At 34.2% G+C, this 12590-nt stretch overlaps 1 protein-coding gene across 1 annotated transcript in view; it reads right to left on the reverse strand.

The window, feature by feature from the left end:
• Positions 1–1399: 1399 nt before the first annotated feature.
• LOC149775431 (THO complex subunit 6 homolog) overlaps positions 1400–12590 on the reverse strand; it is a 65017-nt gene continuing 53826 nt past the window's right edge. The window contains exons 11-14 of the mRNA XM_089942957.1: positions 12353–12421; positions 6577–6690; positions 3720–3848; positions 1400–1553 (exon numbers count right to left, since the gene is read on the reverse strand). Coding sequence (XP_089799083.1) covers positions 1461–1553; positions 3720–3848; positions 6577–6690; positions 12353–12421 — 405 coding nt within the window. The 3' untranslated portion in view covers positions 1400–1460. The remainder of the gene's footprint in view (positions 1554–3719; positions 3849–6576; positions 6691–12352; positions 12422–12590) is intronic.

Here is a 12590-nt window from a genome sequence, read left to right on the forward strand (position 1 = left end):
ATCCATGAAGTTGCCCACTATAATAAATACTTGAAAAAGGGTGCTTGTGGCCTGTACAGGTAGGAAATTAGAGCATCACAATTAATATTTAGAAAGTGAATGCTAAATAATCAATTATAGTCACAAATAACCTGCTAGAAGGTCAATCTGACTGCCTATACAGGTAGAATCACTGAAGCGTTGCTTATAGTAATTACATCTAAGAAGTGGATGGCAACTAAGCGATTCTAGTAACAGATGACCTCTAGAAAGTACCAATTTTTTGACTGCCTATACAGGTAAAATCACTGACACATTTATAGTATTTACATGTACGAAGTGGAAGACAATTAGCGTAACACACGAGCTGGACACTACTGAGTAAACATTGTATAAAAACTTACCTGTATTTATCTGACCACAGCAGAAGCTATACAGTATTATAAACGAGTTTTCTATATTACACAAAAAAAATCTGCACATGAAAGAAGGAACTGAAGCATCATTATTATGACTTACAAAGTAAGCACTACAATATCCATTATGAAACAATTTTACCAGTAGGAAAAGGCCCAAAGACCTACTATACAGGTAAAATCAGCAAAAGTGTCAGGTATATGAAATTATACAGCAATATTAAATGAGTTTTCTATATCAAACACAAGACATGCACTTATTAATACAGTTATAGCAATGTGAGGGGATATCATTGCAACCTGTGCAGGTATGCATGAAAGGTGCCTAACTGTGTTTAGGTGGCAAAGTGATAAGAAGTTAGGAGACTTTATTGTTAGCAGAAGGAAGAAAAGTTGGAAATTTATAGATAGAGTATACTTGCCTTTGACATAGAAACTACTTCTAACTTGTTTTTGAGGTAGAAAACTTCAACACTCCTTCATTGGATTTTGCAAGGCCTCTGCCTGTAGAAAGCATGCTACTCAGCACCAGCAGAAATATTAACTAGCGATTTCAGTGTATTTGGTACCAATACCAGTATCAAGGGGAGATCACTCTGCCACCTAAGTGGGCACATAACTTTTAGCCTCTTAGCCAAAAGTTTTTAGCCTGGGCAGGCTAGGTTTGCGAGGTAGTAGTTCTCCTAGGGTATGTATAGGGTAATGTACTTCGAAGGAGAAGCAACTGTGCCAGTGGTTGATGAGATGACTGTTGATGGTCAAGCTCTTCTTGCCTATGACCAGTAGAACCAAAAACTGGTGCTTGGTTAATGAAAAACATTGTGCATGGGTTAACATCTCTGCTCATATTAATTTATTCATGCTAGAAGTTATATTACTGGGTTAAACCAAATGTGAATGGCTGTATAACGTATCATTTATTTCAACACACATCTTTTTCAAATATCCTGTAATATATAAAGATAATGATGTGTTTATTCCAATCTATAAGTGAAAAAAAATGATAAAATGTAAATTTTTTTTATTTAAAGACAATATTTCACAGCAAATCTCTCCTTAAAGCAGTCAGTCTGGTATGGTGAAAGAAAGTCCAAAAGCCTTGTAACCAAAGTTTGTACACACATCAATTGTGGCACTGGATCCTGCCACACACAGTACCTGTAATAATAATAATAATAATAATAACAGAGGCTCATCTGGGTATAAAATAGCTCACATGGCAGATATTAGCCTAAAAAAACAAATGCAAGTGCAGATGACCAAGTAATGTTCAATTCTTCAGAGTGGTATATTGAGACAAAATAATATAAAGCTTGTATCGATTGTTCTAACAGTATAGTGGTATTTTTAAAGTTTTTGTCCTTTGGACTAATTCAGGCTGATTTTTAGGGAACGTGGGAGCAGCCATTTAAGTCAGATGTTGCTTAGATCTTGTAAAATTTCCACAAGTATAATATGTAAAGAAATTTCTGCCACAGTACATGAAAGTAACATAGAGGTATGCCAACATTCTCTCCATTGTGGATGTTGCAAATGCAAACAACTTCACCTTACATCTGTCACTCTCTCAGAAGTATGTAACATCTGTAGAGTGCAACTGAAAGCTTTAATCTAACAGCAGCTTTTTCTGAATATGTTTCCATGTCATTTGTAATCATTTAGAGGCACTGATGCCAAAAACAACTTTCTGTCAAGTGTGATGATTATCAGCAGAAGTTGTTTTAAAAAATTGTTAACGTGGAGCCCTTTTATTACTATTAATAGAACAACTAATAACACCAGCGATATTTACAACAACCGCAAAATTTAATAATTCTTCAATTACCAAAACACAATACATATGGACCCTAATATTGAAAAATCTGTTGAAAACCCAAGATTTCAGGTGAAGATCTCAAATATCTTATAATACCTTGCCAATAACCTTTAGCTATACCTTTTGAAAAAAAATCGCTGCAGATGACAGATGATTCTCTACCAGATCTTCCAACTCTGGAGAAGGTCTATTTTTTCTGTAACTTGTACCAGTTTTCAGTAAGGTGAAATTAAATATCATTCACTGCTATTGTCAAGGTGGAAAATATGCATTTTAAAGTCTAAAAACAAGTTGCAAGACTGAGGCAGTGATAGTAAACACTGTGTTGAACTCAAAAGTTTGTAAAGTTAACTTGAACCTTCATTACCTCCAGTAGTTTCACAAGCAGTAGTTCCAAACTCTATGGAGCTCAATGGCTTCTTGATATCTCTCAAATATCAATCATCTTTCCTGCCATGTGACATATCCACTAAACATCAATGTTGCCATGTTTGCTTTTTTCCCCCAAGTATCTAAATATTCCCTTTTATTCTTTGGCACTATTAACACTTTTATCAGGTCTATTGTCCCTTTTGTCCTGATATGTTGTTTTCTGGAAACCATTTCAAATAAATTAGCAACAGCTTGATCATGCTGACATTTTGCATCAGAAAATACACACAGCCTAAAGCATCTGAGATACTCCAGTAAATTCACCCTGGTTCCTGAACCAATTCCACTGAATCCAAACATGAACAAGCCAGTAATTGTATTTCCATAATTTGTGTTTTTATTTAATAAGTCTGTATTTATAAGGTCATTTTTTCTGTATGACTTATGGAAAAGTCATAAGAGTTGGCAGGTCTGTTCTACCAACATCAAGTTAGTTGCCTGAATACATTTTTGCATCTTTATACCAGTGTATTTTGAGTACATATACAAAGACATGCATATATGGCCTAAATTGAGATGGTATCCTGTATGCAGTTACAGCTGTAGTACATACGACTTTATAAGACATGAACCTTGCTTATTTGGAAGAATGGATAAGATACACTTGCATGTATATTTTGGATTTAAAACTATTCACAGAATGTTAACATTTAAGCATGTTATCATTGGAAATGCATAAACAGAATCTATTTTTAGTACCAGTGACCTTGACTTTGAAGTAAATGACCCTTAATATAAAAAAATAGAGTTATTTCTGGTGCTAAAGAAATAAATGCACTGTTTTGTTTGAGTTCTGTTATCTACAACTTAATTTATCATTCAGAAATGAAATTCAATGTTAAAATCTAGTTTTCACTACTGATGTCACGACCTTAAGATACTGACCCCTAAATCAAAAGGGTTCTTCCTTGGGATAAGAGGAAACATACAAAGTTGCATTGCACTGAAATCTGTTTACTAGAACTTAAGTTTCATCAAGCACTAAAATGAACTGATATCTGCCCATGCAGACAATGCTAAATTACAATACCCCACAACTTTCACTGGTTAAAAAACACATCTAGTAAAAATCATACCCTGTTATTTTCTGACTCTCTGTTGATGGCTACACTGAAAACACTTGTTGGAGTACAGGGTACCCTGGACTTGCAGTCACCATTCATGTACCAGTGATTTACAAAGGCCTCTGTGCCTGCTGATATCACCTGTAATCAAAAACAAAGCAAACAGATATACATTTAGTCATGGACATACATATTCCCACATTTAAGGATTGTTTCTTTGAACATGTTTTTATTATATAACAAACAACATACTTTCCATCTGTCTCAAAGAAAAATCAGAATGTTTCCTGTACATTTGTGAATGTCAGGCAGTAATACTACATACAGCTGAACAAATACTAAATGAACAAACAGAATTCTCAAAATTCCTCATTCCTTCAACAATTTTCAAGAAATGTTTCCCAAAATAAGCCTAAAGAAAAAAGTTAAACCTCACTGCACATAACCAACTATATACAGAGTGACCCTGCTATAGCACGCTTCATTATCACATGGATTCAGATAAAAGACGATTGTGGTAAGGCTCCTGAAATTTCATCATGTATTTTTTCATACAAAAAACAAACTTTTCTTTCTGAAAAGTACGAAGAATAATGAGCACAAAGGTTATTATCATTTTGGGGGAAATTATGGTGGCAGATTTGTGGTGCTTATTATGCAGAGAAAGTACAGAAAGTGTAGATAAAGTTCCAACACAGATAACAAATGGCCACTCGATGAGAATGTCAAAGTGTGCCCTTTGCAGCAGAAAGAAATCTATATTTGTTAAAATGGATGGAGGAAACTCGGGTTACAACAATGCAGAGTGTCCTCAACATACCAATATAGTCTTATACATGTAAACCAGAAATGGCAGGCTGTGCCAGTATTCTATTTTATATTTTACTGGTATATATGCATGCTAGTGCTGATGATGTTGATATTCAGGGCAATGAAACTGTTGGCACCATCTGTAAACATCACAAAATTTACATTGGCACCTTTGATCTTCATAAGCAGATTGGATGGCATCCTAAACTCAAATTCATCTGGACCTTGCCAAGACGTAAGTATATCGGTCCTTCTAATCATCTGCATGTGGAACTTGACACAAATAATCAAACATGGCCTTGTCAAGAACCCCATAATCAAGTAGATGCAACAGCTATCTGGCATAACATTCACTCCAGAGACTTTCCAGAGCAAAAAACCCACTGTGGCAAAATTATGTTGGATGAATTAGCCATGCTAAAACCAAAAGGACTTTGAGAATGCACTGACATAGCTTTTGTCAGAGGTGCCATGGAACCCCAACTGTAAACTTAGCATTGTCACAATGGATACTGCAGACAAAAATGCTGCTCAAGAATTACAAAGACATGCAAGAAAATGTTCTCCCAGATGCAGAGTTGTTGCCCATGGCATCGATGATGTTTGGTTCACCGATTTGACAGACCTAAAATAATATTCCCGAAGCAATAGTGGCATCATGTAGTTGTTGAATATCAATGAAATTTTTAGAAAGTATGCATGGAGTTTGCCATTGAAAAACAGAACTGAGGATGCTAACCCAGATGCTTTTGAAATGGCCACAAGATCGCATAAGTCCACAAAACTCTGAGTTGACCATTGCAGAAAGATTTTTTGAACACTGGCTTGAAAAATTCAAAAATATTATAAGTTTCAAACAGGAAAAGCAGTTATCATTCAAAGATTTAATCGTACATTTAAAAATGCAATGTGGTGGTAAGTATTTGCAGTGCAGTCACAGTCACTGGTGGGCAAGAACAACAATGCCAAAAATAAAGGCAATGGAATGACATCTGCACCAGTGAGTGACAAACAAAATCATGAGGATGTTGCCAGCAAATTATTTTTTTGACAGAAATTTAATGTGGGTGACAAAGTGAGATATTCTAGAATTTAAGAAGATTGAGAATGACTACACTGCAAAATGTGGACTAAAGAAATGTTCATGTTGATAAAACAGTACAAACAATTACTGTAATGTAGAGGATTGCTGAACATACTGTGGAACATATTTCTAGATCTTTTTATTAACAAGATTTCCAGAAGACAACATTGGACAGATGGAATGCACCTGCTGTTGGGTAAAGGTTGTACTACAAGCATAAAGAGAGACAGGACAATTTATAAACAATGCCTAGAGAAACACAGGCAGGAAAAACTTGGCATACAAGTCCAATAAACTGGAGGCAATTATGTAACTTTGCATATATCTTCTGTGTGGTGTGTCATATCTTTTATTCCAATTCATACATAATACCTATTTTTCCCATACAAAGTATGTACTTTCATACATGTAAAAGACTAGAAGGACTACTGTCAATTCAGATTTATTTTAGTTAAATTTTACATCATGCTAAATAATCATTTTGAAGAAATGTCATAGTACGTGCTAATAATAAAAGTTATTGTATGTTACTTCTCTTTCCCATTCACAGTTCAACATCCATTCAAGATATGATTGAAGATGCACGTGACTTCTTGTTCATGCAATCGTACACTTGATTCCACTAGCGATTGATAGTTTTTGTCTGGAACTTTTGTTATGACAATTATTGTATAGATCACTAAAAAATCACGACTGAATAAACTTTGTTATAACTATATTATGATTAAATTTTAAAATTATAATTATTTTTTAAACTTATATCAGTAAATGCACTTACATGACCCATGTGACTTGTACTATACAGTTTTGCAAAGGGCAAAGGTGGGTTGTTTGGAGGTTATATCAAAATATTCCCAGGCCAGTGGTTAGCAAGTTTTTACCACTGAAAGATAAGACTTCAAATACTTTACAAAAACATAATCATCCAAATTAAGTCTATAATTAAAAGGTCTCTAAATTGAGAGTTTGACTTACAGTGTCCTCATTGAACATAATAAACTGTTGGCATGCTCCTGGTGTGTCAAAGGTTGTTGACATGGTGAGTGACCTCAGGTACCAGGCAGACATTCTTGGGCCACCTCCACAAATCTAAGAATCAAAATAACAAGTTAAAAGCACATTATTTTTCAGACTTCTGTATTTAAGTATCATACTAGAAGGTATCTTTTCATACATCTTGTCACTCTATATAAAATAAACATAAACATTTATATGCATTTATTAATGAACCTTACCTGGTCACTTAAGTCATAAAGAAATGCATACTATTAGTAACATTAGGACCTTTACTCACTAAAATTTGTTTCAAAGGGCTTTAAAGAGAAGTTAGGAGAAAATGGGCATTATAAATGATGATCTGGCATGCTAAAAACTCAACTCATTTTATGATGTCATCAACACAAGCAACATCCCAATGAAAGGATGAAGCAGACCGACAAGGGTCATAACAAAATGATGTAGACAAGACAGACTGGCATAGAGAACAATGTTCACATCAAATTTCATTAGAAATATGTTGACAGTTTCTTGTGCCATGCTGACTACAAGCAATATTCCATCTGAAGATAAAAAGTTGATTGCCTGAATCACCTCCTAGCAATAAAGATTTACAAGCAACATTCCATATGAAGAGGTGAAGTTACCATATATACTCGTGTATAAGCCGAATAATTTAAGAAAAATTAAAAGCCTGGAAGAAGGGGTGTGTCGGCTTATCTGCGGGTTAATGTCTAAACTTGACAGTTTTTAGATATTTTTGTTGACTACTGTAATGGCTGTAAATCTTGGGACACGAAATGGTAATTTTTTCCATGTCCTATGACATAGTCATTAAAAAAATAACTTTCAGTAACCCAACATTTATTAAACTGTTATAAAGTACTATGACTGATTTTGCTATTATTTTGCAAGTGCATATTTTCTGATTTCTCCAAGATGAAATTAAAAAAAGGTAAATACAGACTTCATAATTCACGGACCAGTTCAGTTTATATGGGAGACCAAGCTGAACTATAATGTACAGTACTTACACACTGCAAAGCGTGCATAGCATCACTTAAATCCTTACTTATTCCTAATCATATTAGATGCAGATTTTGCTTTATTCATTGTTTCGACCAAATTGCATTCTTCCAGATAACATTTGGGCTAGTCCTTAATAGCTGTTTCATTTACACTGAATCATGCGCTCATGAGTTACTCATTTTCAAACATATAAGTGATCCTACAAACTGAGGTACTATTTTAAAAAAGGTATGCACATTTAATTGTACAAGGCAGATAACCAGCATAATGTACATGTTCAGGAGGAATGGTAATAATAATAATGGCTAAAATTCTCATATAGATCAAATAAGATCAACATCAATCAATTTTAGTTTTGTATTTTGACTGAACAGACATCATAACTTTACACACAATAGAAAGCTTGATATTTTGGCGTCTCCTATGTTGATAGTTGGCAAATTTGTCTTTCATTTTGCGACAGCAGTACAGGCCAGTAACTATACCAGTACATTGATGTGTAGTTGCCTTTCATTCCATAATATTAGCATGATTACCATAATTTTGTAAAACGGGGTGTAAGGCATACTTATGAACTTTTCAAAAGCCAAGTAGGGAGACAGAATTAAAAAAAAGAGATTGGGACCTAAAATCCGGAGGTTTTTCGTGGCATTTTTAATGTCTTGTTTTCACTAAATATTGATTGATCTTCCTGGTCCAATATGCGTGAAATTCGCAAAAAGACTCGCCATTTCTCCCTGTGATGTACCATATTTTACCCCAGGTCGTGCCCTAGTTTCATATTCTGGTCAGCTGTGGTCAAACTGCACAATAGCTAAAGATTAGTCTTAAACAAGCAAGAAAACAAGTGTGACTAATTACAAGTTAATCCTTATCGATGCAACTATGTTGTGAAAATGACTGGTCATCCGTTGTAATTCAAAGAAACCATGTTCTGCACTACTGTGTGTTATGCAATCACCAGCAAATGATTGGCAAATAAAGGATTCCCAATTTTGTTCAACTAAAGGTACCAAAATAGCCAGCTCATGGTGCCTTACATGTGGCAACTATTTTCCGCTCTTTGTATATCCGACCTTATTCCCTTATTATCAACTTGTAAAGCATTTAGTATTGTTTATTATAAAACATGTATTATGAATTAGTTTTTTGATGACACATTTGCTGGGTGGTATGTATTTTCATTCCTTCTTTTAATTTAACTATGGTAATTAACATTGGTATATACGGTATAAAAATGCTAGGTGTTCGCTTGTGTAAGTTTCTTTTGTGGGAATGGTGCTATAGCATATGGAGTTACAGCATTCATAGTGATCACTCTTGGGACTGAAATTAATTGTGGATGAAATTTTTTGTTCTAGTTTATTTCTTTTTTTGTATTGTTGTAGAATTTTAACAAAAATCATTAATTTACATGAATACTGTTTAAACTTAACATTCTATTTAGTGAAGAAGCGAATTCTTTCTAGTACAGTAATTATTTTGTCACAACAATAATTGTCAGGTGATACAACAGAACATGTAGGACTTTTCTTGTTTAGAAGAAATGAAAGTTGAAGACATAATGTAATAATCAGGAGTTCTTTGCAAAATTCAGAAAATATGAAATCGAGAGGTAGGCGTGGAGTGACCCCAGAAATCGGGAGTTTTTTTTCCTCCTGGTGTGAAAGTTGACAGGTACGGTGTAAGGTCGCTTACATCAAAGCAAACTACAACTCAACTTTTGCAGTAATTTTTGAAGCATTATTTCTGAAACTTTATTATTGTATTTTGGAAATATCATGAAAGTTTAGCGTAATGGTGCCCATGATTTGACTCCATGGGATGTGCTTAATTCAGCACGCAATAAAATCTACAATGTACATGTGGTGAAACCATTATATAAATACGTACAGTAGCCTAACTGCGAGCATTGAATCAAACTGTATTGTCATCCATTGTGTTGTCATACTGGGATTACATCTTAATGAGTTAGATATTTACAATTTCAAAGCAAAGTAAAAACGTAATTATCGGTACACTGATATAAAATGTCCAATGCAATAATGCATAAACAAAAAATAATCAAGTCAAAAGAGAGAGGTAGAGTTACAGCAAATTGCGATTGCCAAATTCTTGTCATCGTTGAATTAGATTATACACAAATATAAATTACGCAGAAACAATAAGAAAACAGAAAATTAAATAAATTACTTAAGTATACATGTAATTTTTATTAAATATAAATTTGCTAAATAAACGCATTTAGAACTTACCTCGTGCATCTTGAGATGTCTCGAATTTGTGGGTCAGCTTATATGCGGGTCTTGCACTTTTTAGTGTTTATACCTGTTCAGTTTGGGGGGTCGGCTTATATGTGAGCATATACAGTAACTCTAAAGGGGCAATAACTCTGTCTAAAATCATGCAGATGAGACAAAACCAATACAGTGCACATCCAGGTCTAACAGAAAATGTTCTTACATACTTCTACCTGAATATCTGAATGGTCCTTGAGCTATGCTGACTACAAGCTGGATTAAAATTGTATGTAGAGGTGACTTCTCTCTCTTGCCAGAACAGCAAGATGTGGCAAGAAAACAAGAAGTGCGAGTAGAGAGGTGAAATTTACAATGTTCAAAACATTCAATTAATACAGCTATTTTACAAGCCAAACCAAATAACACAAAAATAAAATAAATATTCATGAAAGTATTAAAAATATTCTGAGGATGATTCAGCAAAAATGGGCAACATATATTGAGGCTAAAACAACAATGTGGCCTCCTAATATATTCAGTGTAATAACACTACATGCTTAAACAATCTCACACTCCCTTTTTATTTTTAATTAAAATACATATGAATATTCCTTATAATGAGCATGTGTCTCTAACTCCGCATGCCTTGTTGGAACTTAATACCATGAATGTCTTGTGCCTCATTACTTTTGTCGGGTAAATCAGATACAAAAATGGATTTCACATACATTTTATTCAGTGAAACCATAACAGAAAAGAGACCTAACCTTCAAAACGGACAGCCCATGACATATGCAAGGGAGCTAACTCTTCAAGAAATTCACCACAAAAGGTTTAAAGTAAAGATTAGTCGAGTTCCCTGAGAATTCTGTTTCTACAGTCTTTTTATTATTTTAACAGCCAAGCACTGAAACCATCTCAGAGGTTCTTGAAAAAATCCAGAATATAAAATTGGTTGAAAAAAATATTATCTTATATGTCTGAGTTAAAATGATCACAAAATAAGTGTAGTAAATCGTGTATCTCATGGCCTATTGTTGTAAACCTGACATCATTATACTCATCTCAGATCCAGTGTCAAGAAATATATACATAACAAGTCTGGTTTAATCCATAATTAACATTTCAGTTTTCAAACAAGAGACCCCTTTTTGTGCTGACCATCTAATCAGTAGATGTAGATAGTGAAAATCCCATACTGACCATCTGACCAGCTAAAAATCATGTAACTAGCATGAACATCTAATAAGGTTATGATGTATGCATTACAAATCAGAATGTGAGTCCAATCTATAAGTCTTGGTGTAAGCATCTCATCTGGTAGGTTTCCTGATAACTTTGTGCCATTTTACACCTGGTCACTAACAAACCATGCAACAAATCTTGCACCTTTAATTAGCTTAACTACCTCTTTCTGAATGATCGTCATGCAAAGACAGACAGAGAAATGGAGACCAATATCATGATGGAACACATCATTTGTTATGGCACATTTTGACCAAGAAAATGCAAAACATCTGTTAGAAGTGGGGTGGTGTTTTAATTTCTAATTATTTTCTTCTGTCTAATTCCTATGTTTAGGTATCATTATATGCTTTGGATTCATACTTATTTTCATTGCATGTGCCATTTGGTACTACCTTGGTCTTTATCCTTCATCACTATAGTCAAGAAAGTGCAATTCTGAGGGAAGGGTAGGCAGGCAACCTTTTCATCTTGACAGAGAAATACTAAACTGCATATTCTTAAGTTCTGATGCGGCAACAGTAGTTATTTTTCCAATGTAATGGCCTTCAAAACATTTATGGCTAAATGATACGTCTTTCTTGAAGTAGTACTTTCTGAAATGTGACATTTGCATCCTACTTGAACTTGACTCTGGTCATTTCTTGGCAACTTAAATACAACTACTCATGTAATTAAATTGAAGGCACTACCCAGGTAATTAAATTGATAGCACTATCCAGGTAATTAAATTAATACCAATACCCAGGTAAATAAATTGATGGCACTACCCAGGTAATTAAATTGGTAGCACTACCCAGGTAATTAAATTAATACCAATACCCGGGTATATAAATTGATGGCACTACCAAGGTAATTAAATTGGTAGCACTACCCAGGTAATCAAATTAATACCAATACCCAGGTAATTAAACTGGTAACAATACCCAGGTAATTACATTAATATCAATACCCAGGTAATTAAATTCATAGTTTCAGAATACTAGAGAACCTTTTTAACCAGATTAGTAAAATAGGACTGGCCAATGAGGCAACATGAAATTTATATGTATAGGAAACATAAACTGTATTTTTTTTGTTTAATTTAAATTTTAAAAATGCATCATCAGATTTCACTCCTTGAAAGTTAATGAGTCTGATGGCAGAGACTGGGATTTTGGACAGAATGGACAAGATATGTAGGATGAAGATGTCCCCATTCCTCCTGCAAAAGTGGCATCATAGAAGAAGAATCAACTTACCAGCCAATCATTCCCAGCATCCACTCCCACACATCCAACCCACTTGCCAAACTCCGGCCTGGCACATGCCTGAAAAGCAATTCATAGAGAAATTACTAAGTGGATCAATGGTTGAGATGGGAATTATTCATGAAGAAAGAGGTTTAAAATAATTTTCAAAAATATTATTTACTGTACATATTTTGATGATAGTTATTAGTTCTTTTAAATTTGCAACATGTGGTCACAAAGCCTAACA

The sequence above is a fragment of the Sinohyriopsis cumingii genome, chromosome 19 (genome assembly GCF_028554795.1).
Source record: "Sinohyriopsis cumingii isolate HCF-2022 chromosome 19, ASM2855479v2, whole genome shotgun sequence".
In the NCBI taxonomy this organism is placed as follows: domain Eukaryota; kingdom Metazoa; phylum Mollusca; class Bivalvia; order Unionida; family Unionidae; genus Sinohyriopsis; species Sinohyriopsis cumingii.